Source organism: Poecilia reticulata, chromosome 3 (assembly GCF_904066995.2).
Source record: "Poecilia reticulata chromosome 3, P_reticulata-male-v2, whole genome shotgun sequence".
Taxonomy (NCBI): Eukaryota; Metazoa; Chordata; class Actinopteri; order Cyprinodontiformes; family Poeciliidae; genus Poecilia; species Poecilia reticulata.
Genome location: NC_088832.1, coordinates 33,808,045 through 33,827,639, shown reverse-complemented (window position 1 = coordinate 33,827,639; position 19,595 = coordinate 33,808,045). Strand labels below are relative to the sequence as shown.

At 40.7% G+C, this 19,595-nt stretch overlaps 1 protein-coding gene across 4 annotated transcripts in view; it reads right to left on the bottom strand.

The window, feature by feature from the left end:
* crtc3 (CREB regulated transcription coactivator 3) overlaps positions 1-19,087 on the bottom strand; it is a 45,995-nt gene extending 26,908 nt beyond the window's left edge. For 3 of the 4 annotated variants that reach the window (XM_081605535.1, XM_081605536.1, XM_081605537.1), the window contains exons 1-4: positions 17,873-19,084; positions 10,527-10,637; positions 8,735-8,863; positions 6,697-6,758 (exon numbers count right to left, since the gene is read on the bottom strand). In XM_081605535.1, the coding sequence (XP_081461661.1) occupies positions 6,697-6,758; positions 8,735-8,863; positions 10,527-10,637; positions 17,873-18,004 (434 nt within the window). In that variant the 5' untranslated portion in view covers positions 18,005-19,084. Of the gene's footprint in view, positions 1-6,696; positions 6,759-8,734; positions 8,864-10,526; positions 10,638-17,872 lie in introns of all 4 variants that reach the window. The other variant, XM_081605534.1, reaches the window with a different exon arrangement.
* Between the last annotated feature and the right edge of the window lie 508 nt (positions 19,088-19,595).

The following is a 19,595-nucleotide window of genomic DNA, read 5'->3' as shown; positions in this document are numbered from 1 at the left end:
GTGTTTTGATTCTCTTAATATTACGACTGTATTCTTGTCATGAAAAAAAAAAAATCTTAGCCTGGTGCTAATATTCAGTCTGAGAGTTGATCTGAATTCAAAGTCCAAATAAATGAAGCTGTAAAACACGCTTGTCAAACAAGATGGCCGCCTTCTGCGCGCTGATGAACTACAGAAAACTAAGGAGTGAACTGGTAAAAAAAAAAAAAAAAAAAATCCAGATTTTCCAAAAATTTTATCTTCATAAACCAAAAATTCAATGAATCAATAAAACCGATTGATCACCAGTTCTAATTTAAGTAAAAAAAATAAAAACATTTCATCAGTGGGTTTTCCTGTACAGGTAAAATAATGACTTTTTAACCATTCTCATTACAACCCGGCTTCAAAAGCACTGAACTGGAAACATAAATTGGAAATCTGTAACAGAAGCATCAATAAGTGGGGGAGGGGCGGTTGTATAATGTACTATCCTGCCACAGTTTGTAGATTTTCAAGGCTCTTTGTTGGTTTGTTTTGTAACCCAGGCTTGTTAATCAGAGGTCAGCGGGGGGCATTTAATCACCTGACTCCTTTTCTCTCACAATTGGCTCCTGATTGCATCACCTTTACGTTTCCAACTCATCAGACGTTTTCCTGAAGAAACACTGATCAACAAGTCTCTAAATATCTGTCAGCCTTCCTAAAACACACACGCCACATGTCTCCTGCTTCCTGTTGCTCCTGTTGCGACTGGCAGTGCAGATGTTTGCAGCAGTGAAAGAGTTAAAGCTGCTCTGAGGCTCTCGTCCACAGCTGACTAACGGTAATGAAGCGCAGATGTAGCTGGAGTTGTAAACACTTACCGCCCCTCTCTCTCCCAGGAGATGGACAAGCGGGGAATCTGCCCTCACAGCCAAAACACTTCACATGGACGATGTTTGGATACGAGGGGCTTTTTGTACTCTCGACATACTCCTGTATTCCTCCCAGTGATGGAGGAGAATTTGCTCTGATGATAATTAGTAAACACAAACAGATTCTTTGTTTCCTCTACAACGCTGAGCTGCGTCTTCATTCTGATACGAAACAGGAACATGGAGCAATGAAAACATCGGATTTCAGGCTGAGATGCAAAGATCTGATACTAATTGGTTCCCATAAGTCTGAACCAGAAGTGATTCGCGCCATCTTGGTAGGCAAATGGAATGCATAGTGCCCCCATTGCTTCCAGACCAACAAAAAACATGTTGACACTCTTAACTAATGTGTGAGAAAATGATACAGAAACAAAATGGCTGCTGTCAGGATCGACCCGTATGAGACGTAGAATAAAAACATGTCAGACAATGTGGACAAGCTGCCTCTGATCTCATACTACGACTCAGTTCACCACTTGGTGAACACGAAGAGGGCGTACACCATGGAGGAGCTTCAGTCCTGAAATCCATAAAAGCACAAATTCAACGTTTCAACGACTTTGTACAAGACGTACAAACAAGATGAACAACAAGGTTCTGGTGATTGGCAGGGTCATGTAGGCAATGCACTCTGGGTAAATGACATGGTGCTGTCAGTGTGACAATAGCTCGCAAATCTTAGCTAGCAAATAAAAGCTACATTTGCTAAGCTACTTTTGCTAGTTCAGCAGTAAGTGCTACAGTAAATATCTGATATTTATCTTAGTATTACACATAGGTGGACAGAGAACTCAAATTGTAACTGAGTGTCATTTGAAACGTACTTAAACTTATTGTTTATAAGTTAGGAATGAAGCGAGGGCTGGTTCTAAGCTTGAGGTTTGCTTGTTGTTGTCATAGCAACTGCCATTCACGGAAGTTCACGAAGTGTAACGTCACATGAGAACTATGTATTGAAAAAAATTGCAGATCGGTGAATCCATGAGGGCGGATCTGTTCAGTCTAGCTCTATGGTTTGTGCTGTGAGTAACATCATACTTTATCATTTATTTTACATAATTTTTTATGATTCCTAATTGCTCTTTCTGAACCATTTGTAAGGCTGGTTGCAGTTTATCTTTCACATGTTTCACCAAAGTAGTCAATCTATTATTTTTGTCAGTTTCGGTTTCTTTATTGTTTATTTTACATCAGCTGTCTGAACAAATTGAAGTTGAGTTGTTTTTAAAGATTTGACCAAGCTTGTGAAGCTGTTGGTGTATTTAAATGTCCCGTACTGGTGCAGAGTTCTCAAATACATTTGTAATTCATCCATCCATCCATCCATTTTCTTGCACCCTTGTCCCTCAGTGGGGTCGGGAGGGGTGCTGCTGCCCATCTCCAGCTAACGTTTCGGGCGAGAGGCGGGGTCACCCTGGACAGGTCGCCAGTCTGTCGCAGGGCAACACAGAGACACACAGGACACACAACCATGCACACACACACACTCACACCTAGGGGCAATTTGGAGAGGCCAATTAACCTGACAGTCATGTTTTTGGACTGTGGGAGGAAACCGGAGTACCCGGAGAAAACCCACCATGCACAGGGAGAACATGCAAACTCCATGCAGAAAGACCCCAGGCCGGGAATCGAACCCAGAACCTTCTTGCTGCAAGGCAACAGCTCTACCAACTGCGCCACTGTGCAGCCTCATTTGTAATTCAGTACATAGCATATGTCTGTTTTTGTAAAGTCATCTCAGCACTGTTTTTCTGCACTGGACGATACTAAGCCTCAGGTATCTGTATCAGAAGTGAAAAACGTGGATTGGTGTGTCCCTGGTTTTCAGGCCGAGAAGTGGTGCAGTTAAAGGTTTTTGCAGGCGACTTTTGACGGTAGATTTCCTAAAATCTGGTTGCTCTTCAGGCTCGTAAAAGTATCTTGCATGTTTGGACTGGGCCAGTTGAAGTGCCCCTGAGGCCCTCCTGTGTGTCCCTGTGTTTTCACAGGCGATGTGGGCCAAACTCCACAGCTACGGAGGAAGTTTCTCCCTGATGCATGCTGTGACAGCAATCTGCTGCAGGTTGGAGCAGGAGGCTCAATATGGCCTGCAGCAACATGACAGCGATGCATGTTTGGAAGAGATGGAAAAGATGCAATAATCATACTTGAAAAGAAATATGGCAGTTACAACTTAAACAATCTTTAGTACTGCTGAATGAATGGGTCTCATGCAGTGAGGTCAGATTCTGAACATTAAGTTTGCAAATTTACAGGCAATATACATATTTTGTTTTTATTTGTTGGGCGTTTTGTGTGTGTTGAAGCAAGAATCTAAAACCTTTTTAGGAATATGCATTTATAAAGAGTAAAACAGCAGATAATAGGCGATAAAGCAAGTATCCTATCAGGCCTGTTCTGTTTTTGGCTGATGTTCTAAACAATCAGCTGTTTTCATTCATCACCTGCAGCACAGAGAACACTTCCTCTAATCTCCTAATGTGCTAGTAGCAGAGCTAATTTTTTTTTTGATTAATGATAAAAACTTTTAGTGCACTTAATGTCCCCGAAATTAATTTTTCCAGATAAATTCTAATGCGCCAATTTATTTTAATACATTGGCATTAGATTCCACTAAATACCATGTCGGTTTAATGCGTTATCGGAACTAAGGTTTATGATTAGCGCCCTAAAGTTAGCGAAAATAACTTTTTAGTTAGGGGTGATTACATCAGCCAGATGCATCAAAAACACATCACAACTTCATTTCCTGCTCGATTCCAAATGGCCTCATCTGTCAAAGAAACTGCAGACAGTCTTTTCCTAAACAGTGAATCTTTATGAGATTTAATTGTTGAATTAAAACTGGGATTGGTGGGTTAAAGCTCAAACGAATGTAAAAATTGGTAGCAACAGTCTGAATCATAAATTTCCATTAAAAACATAACATAGGTTTGATTCTGTGATCCAGTGTTGTGATTAAAACAAACAAAAGGAACCGTCTCATCTTTAAATGAGATGAATGTATTTCTAGATTAAGAAACTGATTAATCGCTTAATTAATTGCTGATGTCAGTCATTTTTAAAACTCGAGCTGGGAATTCAGCTTCCCAACGTAAAGTTGGATTTTTTCCCTCTGTTTGTTGGTAGAGGTCAATTCCAGTTCCTTTCTACTGTCGCCACATGCTTGTTTGCACACAAGGTGGAAATAGCAGAGCTTGCTGAGATCGATGATATTATACAACATTATGATTTCATTATCATAGTACTATGACGATGAGTCGTATACAAAACTATTGAATCAGACTGTATGTGTTTTTTGTTGTTGATTCAACTTAAATGACTGGATTTTATTGGAAGTAAATTAATTAAACTTAATTTATATGACATGAGAGTCTGTAAAACAGCACTACTGTTGGTAATTTGTTGTAATTTGGCCCTACATGTGAGAACAGAATGGTTTCGTGCTCTTTTTTCCTCAGTGCTTTATGTTCAGTTTTGAATGTAAAGCTTTGCTCAGTCCAGCGGCTTTAAGCCTCATCGTGTCTCTCCGACTTCAAACTGAACATTCCTTGGAGGTCGTGTAAGTTTGCCGAGTATTTTGTCTGGCCAAGACTGGCTTTTAGAGAACCAGAAGTTCCTGCATGCCTTCCATTGTTTGTTATTTTTTGTCAATTACAAATTACAGAATTTTGATGTCTGCAATTTTTATAGTTAAAATTGCTGATTTTTTTAACTCCATTAAAAAAGGCTGAATCACTTTCAATGCAAAATTACACATCTGGATCACAACTAAGGGCAAAGTGGCTTTTTTAAGGTTTAGTATCAGTATTCTTGGAGCTGAATGGTCATTCATAGGAATCTCATTTCACAACATTATCAGCATTCTTATTGATTATCAATTGGTGCACCCTACTAGTGTTGGATATTGGCCCAAATTGTGCATCAGTGCATCCTTATGCCAAAATATATACTCTGTTTTGTCATAATAACAGTTTCTTTATCACTATTAAACCATATTCTTAACCCTAAAATCATTGTAATGATTTCATCTTTTAGTATTTTCTTCAACATTCTTACAAGAGTTGCAGAAATTTCCTCTAAATTGTTGTGAAAAAGTTGATCTCAGAGCTCAGAGTGATCTAAAGTTTGAAATTATTCATGTTAGGTGATAATAACTGGCATGTTTTTACACTAAGTGTAGTTTTCCTGCAAACCACAGCTAACAGAAGAGGCATGCAAATAAATAAATCATGAAGAATCGACAGCCAAGAACGCTGAATGTGTTCTATGAAAACAGATATTTTTCTCCGTTTTCCATCGGATGTTTACAGAAGCAATTAGATGCAAATTTGATTGATTATCAATGTGAATGTTATCAACCATTTATTGTACATTAATAAAATTATTTTAATTGTTCTGCTCATTCTGGAGGTCCCATTTTGTAAATATATTTCATTATTTAAAATCTAAAACTGTTTTGAGAATAACTAACTGTTAAGTTTTGTTTAGAGATCATGAGCAAACGGTCTTCTGGACCGCTTCATAAAATGATTAATTACTGTAGAGTCGGGAAGCAACAAACAATTATTTTACTAATCAATTAATCGACTATTCAGTAAAAGAAATGGCACATTGCGCAGATTTTTCATTTAACCACGTAAGCCTTTTTTTATACAATATTAGAAATACATTAAAAACAACAAATAATTAAATTCCTTTTTTAAATATGAAAATAAACATATTATTGACTAAAATGCGATAACGAAGGATTCCTTTAGTAAATCTGAACCAGGAGAAGCTAAAATCTATTTACAGATAAAGGTATTTTTATCCTAAATGCAAATTCTTAATATTTCTTTACAGTTTTGGGTTAAATCTTGCTCCAACTATGTTGTTTCTTTCACCAAATGGTCTTTTTTTTAAGTCGATTAATCGATTACTAAATTAGTTGACGATTATTTCACAAATCGATTAATTGTGATTAATCGTCTAAGCATACTTCGTTTTCCTTTGTATTCATGAGTAAAGTTGTTTTAAGTGAAGAGTCCGCTCCCAGTGCTTGGTGCCACATGTCTGTCGGAGAATCCCACCCAGCCTGAGAGCGCTGACGACGTCGGGTTGCTCCGTAAAGACATTTGTCAGCCAACCTGTTCTGTGTCGTCAACAATGAGAGGGTGTAGGCCTCGTTCGCTTCCACAGCACAGGCTGCCACAGCGCGCTCAGCGCCGAGTTTGGCCAGCGTCCGGGTCGTGGAAGAAGACGAGGCAGGGTGATTGGCAGCCGGCCAAGGCAGCATACTAAACGCAAGAGCGGAGACAAAGCAAGCGAGCGAGCGAGCGGGGAGGAGCCTGGCATGGCTTTTTATCTCAGCCCCATAATTCACTCCCTTGTAAACACTGAGAGAAAGCTGCCGACCAATACGCTGCTGTTCTGTGTGGGCACGACCAGAAGTGGTTGGAGAAAAGAAAACCTTGCGTCTCACATTGTGCTGCATGAGTTCGGAGATTTTCAGTGACAGCACAACAAACCCTAACAGTGGAAAATCTGCTGTTGGGCATGACCTTTACAGGAAAAGGCTACCTGTCAAACACTTTCAGCCTCCATGCGGCTCACGCAGAATTCTAACACTTTAAACAGTTGAGCTGAAATCCCAGCAGCTCCACCATTCAACTCAGAGCTTCCCCTCTCATTCACATCTGTGATCCGGGTTTGATAGGGAAAATTCTGGCGTTTGGATCAGAACAGAGAGGAAAGACTGTGGCGTCCCCGTGAGAGGAAGCAGAATAAACAGAAACCATAAGGCTGGTCTCACCTTCTCCAGCTGTTGTCTGGCGGCGGCGACAGGTACACGGCTCCATATGGTGAGCTCTCCATGTAGGGTTATGTCAAGGAAAAGATCAACATAAAAACAGAAGTGATGGCAGGAAAAAGAGCCTTAATGTGGTGCAAACTGAGCAATGGAGTTTCCCAGTTCAACAGCTATTAAAAAAACAAGATGATTATCTGAAAAAACGTCTAAATCCCTGAGCAGTTTCTCACTGTGTGTAGTAGAGCAGAACATGTTTCATCTTGCCATCACAGAGCCTGATATACGCGGGAAAAGCTGATTTACGCGGGAAAAACTTTCACCAGAAGCAGAAACCACAAAAAAAACAAGCCAGCAACTCTTCAAAAACCTGTACTTAAAGTTTAATCAGCAGGGAGGAAGATTTTCAAAGCCTGCAGGTCTGTTGCCACTCATCACATGCAACACAAAACATGAGATAAGCCACTCAAGCACATACAAACACAAAGTGGAGAGGACTAACACCACTGCTGAGCTTTCTCCAAACACAGACAAGGATAATTCAAGCACCTCTCTAATGTTCCTGGGTTTCACTTTTTTAATACGTATCTATCAGAGAGAGCAGTCTGAGAAACTGCAGCAGGACTCCTTAAGCAAGAGGAGACAGGCGTAATTACAATAAAATAAGAAGAAATATCACTGCCCAACAGTAGGTGGCGATAACTGAAACACAAAAAAACATTAAAATGCAAAGGAAGAACTAAAAGAGTTCAGCAGGCCATCAACAATTTGATATTTACTGAATCTATTCTCAGCTTGATCATCTCTGGCTGGTAGGGGTTGACGATTTCAACGTAAAATATCACATTAGTGTTAAAATATAAATAAACAGGCAACTTCAGAAGCGTTATTTTTCACTAAAGATACTTTCACGCAGCAGGAAAATGCGACCAAAATCCCAGTGGGGGGCGCACTTCGCTAATCGCAGAGCTAATTCTTCATTTAGCGCTTTAGCTAATGCTAAAAACGTTTAGCGCAGTTAACTCCCTCTGCTGGGCTGTTTATAAACTTGTTGAAGTTTTGGTGACCGACTGTTCAGCTAGTTAGAAGTTTATATTCACGTTCTTATTTTGAAGTGGGTGCAGATTGTTTACGCAGCAAAATTATGTTTATTCTGTACCCAGAATGCATCGTAAACACTTTAAAATCTACATCAGTCCTGAGTGCTTTCTGACTGAAACCTTATCGTGGTCAATTAGACAAAGTTAGCAAAACTCAGCGAATATAAAAATGAAACCAGGAGGTTTGTCCTAATTCAAGCGTGCTAAGATATTTGCAGTAGAAACTAAACAAAAATACTTAAGACTTTGTGTTTTTGCAGCCCCGTGTTTGAAATTAAATCAAAGTAAACAAAGACATAAGAAGGATCAAATAATAAAACAGGTCAGTTCATTAAACTGCCGCTGAGGATTAATTGCTTTTGTGCAGTTTTCCCTAAAGAAAACTGCTCAAGGCGGCTCAAGATGATTTGATTCGAAACACTCACTACACTCGTAACATTAGTAAGTGATCATCATCATCATCATCATCATCATCATCATCGTGTTTGGAAGCAGAATCCTCATTAGGTTCAGCTGTCAAGATAACATGTTGGATAAATTCAATTAAAATGGTTAGTACCGTTTCGGGTCAAAAACTAAACAGCTGAGTGATTATCTCTGATGCTCTGATGGTGGGATATTTATACAACCCACACAAACACACATTAGCTGGCTGCAAACAATTAAAGCCAACAGGAAGAAAACATTAACCTCTCTGCTTTTCACTCCATCCGCGCCAGATTACAACCTGCTCGTAAACCTACCACTCTCACTTTATATTAGTCATAAGCTGAGCGTGGCGTTTCTGCGTCACATTCATCTTAATGACTAACTCCGCTCCCGAGGCAACAATTCACCTCCGTCGTCACAAACCGGAGAGAAACGTAAACACAAACAAACAAACAAACAAACAGGACCGACTGCCTGGTCCCAGGTTCACCGTGGCAACGTGTATGGAAGGATATCTGCCGGCCGTGCTTGTCGATGGGTCGGCGGTGCGGCGAGTTGATGCGGTTGCGGTCCCTGTGGACCCGCTCCACCAGCCCGTGGTGGCGGGTCCCCCGGACCGAGTCCAGCCCTGAGGGGAAGCCTCCCTGTGGAGGAGACAGGAGCAGGATGCTTACATCAGACTTACAACAGCAGCAGCGTTCCCAAAAAAAATGTCAGTTATTCACATCTAGCATCCAGATGCTATGATCTGACTTTATTTTTCTGGAAAAGCAACAGCATTATCTCACATTAAAACCATTTTAATCATCCAGCCCTTAATTTGAGCACTATTCAAAAGGGGAAAGACAAGACAGAATGTCATTCCAGGAAGGCAGAAAGTAGCTGCAAACCAAAAGCTGCAACCTAAGCAATAATTAAAGAGGCAGTATTCTGCAAAATTTTCTTTTTCTTTTAGCTTTACATCATATTTCTTTATTAAATGAATACAATCAAATTAAACACTCCAATGTGCAATTCTGTTACTGCAATAAAAGCGGAATTTAATTTAATGCGCTTTCGACGTTTATCCTCGCTACCAATCGGTGTGAAGGACGCAGCGACTTGAGGCGTGACAGTAACACAAGCCGGAGCGTGAAGCTCCTTTTCAGATCGATGAGGGTCCGTCTCCCTCGGATACGGATCTGGATCATCAACAATCAAGAATCTGACACGTCAGAAACTTTATAATGCACTGTGGAGAAGTTTTCTAGGATGTTTTTGTTATCTCCATGGCAAAAATAACCAGCATGAAGCTCTTTTAGCACTCCCACATGGTGCAGTGTGCTTCCTTCATAAAACAAAGATCTGCAGAAATCAAACGACATCACAGACACATCTTAACAATATAAATTACAGATAAAACATGCGTCTTTCTGTTTTAGGAGTGCTGCATTAGCCAGAGAAGATTTGTTCATTTGAACAATGTTTGATAAATAATTATAAAAGGGAGTCAAGGAGCCATTTGGGGTTTTTTTCTGTTTTGTTCTCAGAAGGATAAATGGACTCTTTGAGTAAGAGGAGCTTTCTCCCTCTGTGCTGGGATTGATTTCTGGATGGCAGCTCTACTTAAAAAGAGCCATTCTTCCAAATAACAAGGGCACCTTTACCTGGACCTGCAGTCTCCCAGCACTCCTGAGGGAGCTGACACAGAAAGAGAAAAGCTCAGCTTCTGCAAACTGTCAAGGATTAATGCACTGATGTTTCATTCTCCCCTCTTCGTCCATAATTCTAAATTATTCAGAGCTTCTAGAAAAGGTTTATTTGCATTTCTGTGAGTTTAGCTCCCAGTTGAGCTGTTTTCGCTGGAGAATTACACATTAGGAGAAGCTGCCAGGCAGAACTGGCCTTGAGAAGATGAGGCAGACCTTCATCTGGCAGATTGTGATCTAAAGATAAGCAGATTCTACAGAAAACATCCATGTCTGTGTCTTTTATTCATCTGTTCTACCCACACGGACAATTTTCAGCACAATGGCTTTGCTTTGTTTGTTTGAAGGGATGCAAAAGGCTTCAATAAAACAATACAAAACATGGCTGTTTTTATGTTTTCACAAAAGACTGCGCTGAAGCTCCTAGAAGTTTCAGAAAGGCAGAATGGTGTTGATGTAAAACAGCTAAAAAGTTTTGAGCCTGCAGATCTCCTGCACAATAAGCCGAATCCTTGACAAACCGAAGGAATTGCTCAATGAAACTCGTCCTTGAAACGATTCATAGCATTTCATTTTGCTCTCCGCCCATCAGAGCTGGAGGCGGATTACGAGTTCCCACCTGAAAATCTGCGTTGGTGTTGCCGATCTGATTGACGTTGGGCAGAGAGCCACCGTAGTACTGCGCCCGGGACTGGGACAGACGGAGCTGCTGGACCTTCTGGAACTGCACCTGTAGGACGCCGAGACAAACAGACGTCAGAGAGGGAAGAACCGCTGACGTCCCTTTGACAACAAAGAAAATCCAGATGATGATGATGATGCTTCTGAGAGGTCAATTCACAACATTTGAGTTAAAATGAGGTACACCTGTTGAGGCATTTTTACATTTTGCTTCTTTGAAGAGGTTAAATCTATGGCCAATACAAAACATGCTCATAGGCCTGTCGTGATAAACGATAAATCAATTAATCACGCGATAAATTAAACATATCCATTTTAATTATCGTCTTTATCGTCTCTTCCTGCCCATTTTCTTTCTGTTGATGACACTAAGTGAAAAAAGGCTCAGCTCCGGTGCTCTCCACTGACCCTCCCTTCCTCATTTCCTTATTCTAATGTCCAGCGCACATTACAGGAGCTGTTGGTCCATTTCCTAAACCTGAGCGACACATTAGCCGACAGAAATCCTACGTATAGCGGTTCGATTGGGTTTGATCGTGCCGTGTGGTGTCCAGCCACATGGGCACAAAATAATGGCTACAAGTTCAGTTAACTGGACTTGTAATTTTAAAATCAGGCATTAATCAATGCTTTACTAGAATCTACCTGTGATGCATGTGGCTCAGCGTAAAGTCCGGACTGAATGAAAATCATTGTAACCTATTTATGTCACGTTAACGAAGAACAGCTGAAAAGTTACCGGGTTCATCAACTGCAGTAGCAATTTGGCTCCAACTCCTCTCTGTCATTTCTATATTCTTTGCACTAAACGTTGAATAAATATTAATGTTGTTTCCAGATATCATCTCCGACTTCGGGTTGCACCTGTCAGCTGTTTGGGATTCCCCTCCGTAATTTCCCCTCAGAAAGCGCTGAGGAGAATCTGCGCTCTCTGATTGGCTACCCGTCACTTTCAGCATTAAGCTCCCAGTCGGGGGAAAACCCCTGATTTAGCTCGGAGTGGCCACAACGATCTAAATCACACTGCAGGATGATCGGTTACGAAATCACCAGCGACAATCTTAGACTGGCCAACGATCAAAGATTGTCCTAAGGGGAAAATAGGGGCAAAAGAATCGTGTAGTATGAACGACTGCATTAGGTAGTGGGATGTGATCATCTTCTCTATTTAAATCTAGTGATTACTGAAGGCCAATACATTATACAGACTTTATTATCTGCACTCTTTTGGTTGAATGCAGTATTTATTTCCACTTTGGCTTTATGTTGTTTAGTTTTTATTCAAGCACGTTTTTTGTTCATGGAGACTGAGAATCCATTAACACTGGAACTGATTCAGTTGATCAGTTCCAGTGTTATGTGTTCTTTTGAAAATAAAGTGAATCTATGCATGGCAGGAAATCGAATGCATTATTAGCCATTTCCATTAAATCAGTGTCAAATGGTCTTGAAACAATATTATCGTTTATAGCAATAATTTCCTAGACAATTAATCATCCAGCAAAATTTGTTATCGTGACAGGCCTACATGTTCATTACATTTTTTGCTCAAAATCATTCTTAGATAAGGAGATTTCAGTCGGCTCAGTTCTGTTTATTTAGAGCCGTTTTAGGACGTTTTGTCACTTTAAATCCAAATAATCTGCTGCTGGCCACGCCCCCAAACATTTACACTCACATTTGAAAATTTCTGCCAACAGATGTGCAATATATTTTTGAAAAGCAGAAGTGGAGCCTCCTGCACAACCAACAAGAATGTATTAAGTGATTTCTGGATGGTAAATCAACAAAACACTTGTCTTTTCCAGCAGCCATTGTACAGGGCTTACAGTGGTAAAACCAGCTGACCAAATGTGCTGGAGCTCAGCTTGGGTTGCTAGGTAACTGGCTGGGCTAGGGTTGCTAGGTAATGGCACAGAGGCCACCAATTGTGACTTAACAATTGGGAGATTTTTGAAACGGTTCATTTTCCAGACACCAAAAAACAATAAATCATTGCCAAAAAACATCTGGGTGTTTTTAGAAGCAAACCCAAATGGAAATGCAAAAATATGCAAAAAGTTTGCCTTATATATCTCTTTCAAGAAAAACAGTCAAGATGTCAGGTAGAGAAGGTTCCACATCCATATGTTCAGTTAGGTGGTGTAGAAAGAGTCTCGTACCAACATGAGCTGAAATGCCGCTCAGTGATGAAGAAGCCACGACTCCAAAACGTCGCAAGACTTCCCAAGACGTCGTACAAACACACAAGTTTACCACCAGAGTGGTTATAAAGTGCTACAAAGTCATTGTTTTGGCGTGGCCGACACAAAACCCTGATCTCAGTCCTACAGAGAATCTGTGGGCAGAGCTGAAAAGGCGTGGGCGAGCGACGCGGCCGGTCTACAAACCTGACCCAGTTCTACCGGTTCTGTCAGGAGGAATGGGCAAAAACTCCAGCAAACCGCAGTGAGACGCTTATGGAAGGAAACCCAAAGTAATACCTGATATTTCCTTTTGTCTGGGACAGGATGACAGAATTCCTCATTACGACATTTTGTTGGAATGGAACCAACAAAGTAAATAAATTATGAATATCTTGAGGGGAAAAACTGAGTGTATATGAAACAGACATTATGTTAAGATCAGGCAGGTAACTTAACCAAATAAAGTCATATTCATTCACATCCTGGTGAGTCTTATTTGACTAAAAACGCCTTTTGAAAATAACAACATTTAAACAGGTAAAGCATTTTCCATTAGGTCCTCATTTCTGTTTAAAAATAGTTTAATTGGTCTGATTTAATGTTCTAATCTTAAATGTTGTGTTAGAAAATCATCATGATTAAGAGACATAAAGGTATTCAGATTAACATGTTTCTACGTTGGGGTGCAGTTAATTAAATTCAGCTTTTATCAACTAAGAGTAAACTTTTCATAACATATCTATTGATCATCAAAATGCAAACTACCTGCCGCAAAAAGCAACTGAGGGAAGTCCTGGAACTGTCTGTGCATTCAGCTACAGAGGATGGTTTCCTAAGTCATTTGTTTGCTGGTGTGAATATTTAACCATCTGGTTCTAAACCCAGCTGTCCCGTGTACTGAACCGGGTCAGCAGTAGTTCACACTTTACATTCAGGCGCAACTCAAAACCACATCATTTGCGAACCTCACAGCTCAGATGAGGAAAATAATGTCAGAATTTCTCTGGATTTCTCTGGATGTAATTAAAGGACGATTCCCTCATTAGGGCATTTTGTCCTTCCGCTGCAACAGCAAAGTGACATAACAACAAGACAGGAAGTGGAAGACGAGTCCGAAACGACCTCAAGATTCCTCCGCTTCGAATAGACTCGATAACCCCCAGGGTTTGCTTTGTGTGGACAGGCTACCGCATTGAGTTTCTATGTTCAAACACTTCTTTGGACCAAGGATAATAACGGGAATGTCACAGAACTTCCCCTTCATTAGAAAAGCTCCTACAAGCAAGATGAAACCAAAAAAATCGCTTCAAAAAAACAAAAACTGGTCGTCTTGAGACCTATTAAAGGATCATATAAGGTTCTACCTTGACCGAGACATGTAATCAGCAGATTTTAGATGGTCATGTCTCCAGTCCGCCGTTACGATCCATGGCTCTCCAAGCCTAATGTTGCCTCCATGGAGCCATAGATGCGCATCTGAACATGGTGATGACAACTGCAATCCAATATTTTTGAGCACCTTTAATTTATAGCCAGAAACCAAATAGTCAGAAGATATTAATATGTTAACTGGCAACATGGCTTTGATCGGCTCTGGTGTCACATGATATAATATATGAGGACTTCCTGTTATCAGCCGCCCAATATGAATACCTGAAAAGAACAGTTCGTGATCTCTGATACGTCCTCATCTACCCAAGAAATAAACAAAGTGTAAACACTTACACACATAGTAAATAATTTCTAAGCAAGTTCTCTGCAGGGAGTTAAAAAGCCCAACCCAGAAAACAACAACTTAATGAGTTGGACGAGTAATTACGGCGAAGTATGGCAACTCAAAGATAAAGGTTGTTAAAGTTAAATCAACTAGAGTTGAACATTACCATTTAAACAGGCAACATACATGACATGCTATCAATGGCTCCCAACCAGTCTTCATGTTTTAGATGCTCAGCTCCAGCAGGGCTGATTAAAGTGACAGCAGGACCTCCTCTGCAGGCCAACTACTGCTGCTGAAGCCAGTTAATAGCCCAGTTATTTAAGCAATAAGGAGACACATAAAACAGGCAGAACTGGAGGTCCAGAGGAAAACCACTGTATTAAATCATTGCTGAAACTACCATAGTGATATAGGTTGTTAGGAACCCAATTGTCATCAGTCTTCTCTGTCTTTTCCATCATCGCAATGTCCTAAACCAATCCTCAAGGACCAGTATCGACATATACTGTAGTACTATATAGTATAATTTAGTAATATACAACAATGAATGTTTGAGGCCTAGTCCATACACAGCCAGATATCTGAATACATGGGCTTTGGATTTTCATTCACCAGAACGATCAGTTTAATATCACTAAAAACAATTATTTCTAAAAATTCTGACCAATGTGGAGAGTTCAGAAAACTCCATGTTGGAGATTTAGGGTCCCACGCATTACAGCCTGCGACAAATTATCCACCAGTATGTCTTTGATTTGACATGATCGACATTGTCTTCTGTTGTATTAACTTTATGTTCTCATCTGTTCACACAAACAAACCTCCGGGTGTCATATTTAAATCCTAACAGGAAGTCATGGTTGTTTTGATGCAATCTGATTGGCTAACATAGGCTGTAGCTTTGCTCTTCACTGCCCCCTGTGGTTTTGGCATGTTAAAAACAATGCCTGGAATATATATAACATAAATATATGTTACGTTTTCAGCTGCTGTGGTTCTCTTTCTCATTGCACCGAGTCAAACGAACCAAATCCTCAGAGCAAGTTGTTCCCCTCCTCGCCTGTGAGGGCGCTGCACCAAGAACCACTGAAGGACACAACATGAAAACCTCAGACAAAGACACTGAGTGCAATTTCCTCCTTGACCAAATGTAAACAGAAATGGAGTGGCGTCAGATTTTAGCAGTTGTGAAATTTCTCTTTTGCCTTTGGCAAAAGACCACGAGCCATTTCTACCGCTAACGCTATACTAGCATGTTAATTTTGGTTGTATTTACCCAGAATGCCCTGCGTTGTAATACACTTCCTTCTCTTGAAGCGGTCTCTAGTCCTCTTAGCACATATGCATTCAAACCGGAACAGTGTTCACTTCAGCCAAACCGAGACCGAGGTTTGTAGGCAGAACAGAGGTCACATCAGAGTCTGATACACATTCACACCTCCAGAAACGAAACGGACTTTTTAGGAAAACTAACTACAGCTTAACTAAAGCTGACTTTTTTTTGTTCCCAAACTTAGATCACAACTCCAAACTGCATGTACCCTGCCTCAGCACACCTGATTTAAATGAGTGACTCTTCAACAGGCTACTCCAGATGGCATTTGGGTCGGGTGTGTTGGAGTGGTTTTCCTTAACCCTGCTCCATGTTTCAGGGGTGTTTCTGCTCCAATCCACCTGATCCTAATGACTGCATGGCATCCAGCTGCAGAAACCTGGTAATCAGCTACTGATGTAAGTCAGTTGTGCAGCAGCACCTAAAAAACGTGCAGGACCAGAGTTGAGAGACGCTGATCTAAACAACACAGAGCCCAGGCATGATATTGGTGTCATTTAAAAAGTGGTAAACCTGTCATTTAAAGTGCTAACAGAACAATTTAGAGTGAGGGCTGCACAGTGGCGCAGTTGGTAGAGCTGTTGCCTTGCAGCAAGAAGGTTCTGGGTTCAATTCCCGGCATAAAACGGGAATCTTTCTGCATGGAGTTTGCATGTTCTCCCTGTGCATGCGTGGGTTTTCTCCGGGTACTCCAGTTTCCTCCCACAGTCCAAAAAAAACATGACTGTCAGGTTAATTGGCCTCTCTAAATTGCCCCTAGGTGTGAGTGTGAGTGTGTGTGTGCATGGTTGTGTGTCTCTGTGTGTCTCTGTGTTGCCCTGCGACAGACTGGCGACCTGTCCAGGTGACCCCGCCTCTCGCCCGAAACGTTAGCTGGAGATGGGCACCAGCAACCCTCCCGACCCCACTGAGGGACAAGGGTGCAAGAAAATGGATGGATGGAACAATTTAGAGTGACAATAGAAAGACAAAGTTTGAATTTCCAAGTCAAGTCAGTGCATTGGGATATCAGCCAGAAAATAACTTAGTTTCAGTTTCCATGTGGATCATGTTGATATCTGAATGAATCACGTTCAAACCAGATGAGCCCATAAATATGTTATTCAATAACATTTATGTTACATGCACATCCAACTGACTTACTTCTCAAATAAAGGCTTTAATAGAGAAAAAAAATATCAAGTTTCACAAAATGTGAAATTTGGCTGTGAAAAAAAGTCAACAAATTAAAAAAACGTGTTACTTTTGAAATTAAGTGGGGGCAATTAATTTTAATGGCAGCTGCTGTAGTTCCAGCCAATCAGTTATTATACAGCTGCAGCACAGTGTGTTTTACAGGCATCACGGCCAAACATATCGCAAATGATTAAACTAGTAAACAAACACACATTTTATATGTGTGATATATAGAAATTATACATTTTATTCTAAATAACTAACAATACAACAGACATTCCTAAACATTGATATACAAGGTGATAAAAATATTTTTAAAAAGTGAAATAAATTATTGAGCAGGTTTTTGCTGAAATTGACAAAACCACAAATAAAATATTTCCTCATATATTAGTTATTTAACAATTAAAATAGACACGGAACAATACAAAGGGGATAATTATTCTACCAGCCAATCTGAATATCTGCCTGTTTGATTAGATTTTTTAAAAGCCCTTGAGCAAGGCTGTTCCTGCAGGTTTGGTGCTTCTGCACACCTGGTTTAAATAAATGGCTCATTAACGGGATTCTGCAGAACTGGAGGAGGAGACAGAACCATTTGGATCATCTTCCTGCAGATGGCAGAGGAAGAGACATCTGCAGGACATTGAACAACTACTTACGATGAACATGAAAATGAGTGATTAATTTATTTGTTTCTCTTAAATTGAAATATTTTAAGTCATTTTATATTTTGCAAGTCAACCTCCAGACTGGACCCAGCCGCATGAAGGAAAACCAAACTGATACCACAAATCTCAGCCCAATCTGTCCGACTAGCAGAAGCGGGTTCAGAGGACCCCATGCAGGAGAAAACGAGCTGTACTGACCCTGGATACGGTGAGGTCGGTCATCAGCTGCTCAAAGGCCCGCGTCTCCTCTGCTTGCTTCTGGTTGTGCAGCGCGATCTTCTCGCTGAACTTCCTGGGGTTGGAGCCACCTGTGCCCGCGGAGCCGGACATTGTGCGGGCCGCAGTTTAAAAACTTTAACGGGGGATAGAAAAGTGGAAGACCGTTGTGGAGATGAGGGGGGCGGCTGTTTTATCTTCCAAAACCTCTCTGAGACCGCAGCTGCAGACCCATTAGTGTCCCTAGAAACACTCCGCACATGAGCGGCAGTACCAAGTTGCCGCAAACTGACTCCGTTCGCCTGGTCGTGCTAACGCGGCTAAGCTAACGTTAAGCTGTCATAAAAGTTATCTCCCGATTACTTGTAACGGAATAAATTAAAACTCTGCTGCTGTTTTAATGTTTGGAAATTATTCACACTTGGTTTCGAGAATAAATTGATAACAAACACGGCAACTTATCTGCGTATTTAACTTCATATTAGCGCATTTGAACAAACTACTTGTTTGAATGTTAGGATAACGTTAGCATGTTGCTAACACAACACAACTGAACGAACAGCGGCAGCTAACCCCTTTAGCTAAGCTGCTGACCGGACCATGTCTGTAATTTTTAACAACGTATCCTTTTGTTGTCTTCCTTTGCTAAAAAAAAAAAAAAAAAACCTCAAGTTTTTAACCTCTTCGGCTAAAATGCTGCGACAAAACAGCGACGCTGAAACTGTTTCAACAAGTGTCCGTTGGTCCCGCATTCATTGACTTGATACAATTTCCACTTTATTTCCCCTAAAGTGAGAATAATTAGCTCCCAAACTGTCCGTGTGCGACACAATCCACGCTGGTAGTTGGGATAGATATATCACGGCTCTCCACAGAAGAGGCGAGTCCCGAGTTAATCCACGGACAGCGCAGAGATCTCAGACAAACTCCGGTCCGACGACTCCATGAAGATAAACAAAGCAGCGCGGACGGAAACGCTGGTCTTTTCCTCGCCAATATCACACTTTTTGAGGTGGTTATTTTCCAAAAACGGCACAGATGTTATTTAGTTCATGAGTCCAGGAATGACAGAGCTAGAAAACGGCGGTGAGATCCACAGGCTTGTTATCCCCCATACTGCTGCTGCCTACGAGAAAAACATTACCTTGTTAAACTCTGTCGACGCTGCCGGTGGCCACAAGAGGGAGACAAAGTCACCTTCACGATGCTGCCTTGGATGATTAACCATTTCATTCTGGGATCCAAAAATTGTTTTTCCTCTTTTCAGTCTCGTCCTTTGGCATAAAACATTTTTTTTTCCAACATGTACTTTTAAAATAAATGTTTACATGCAATTAAAAATAACGATTTATCAACTTGCTCCTGTCCCATTAACTCCTCAGACCCCCCTCCCTGACAATGTGTTTTATTAAACATTTGACATTAAAACAAAATAAATGTACTTTTAAAAAGCATATAAATAAAGCCCTGTAGATTACAGTAAATAAGATTATCCTGAGCAAGCATGTGGACATAGTGCGAAGGAACCGCTACCTTTTAGCCCAGTTCAGTATGTGCCTCAACCTGTCAGCCAGAAAGATGCAAACTATTAATAGGCACTATCACCAGCTTTATTCTAATTTGAATATAAATATTAGCTCTACTACCCTATCTGCAAAGCACGTCAGCCTTATAAAATAGATGGTCAATCTGCAAAAAATCTTCC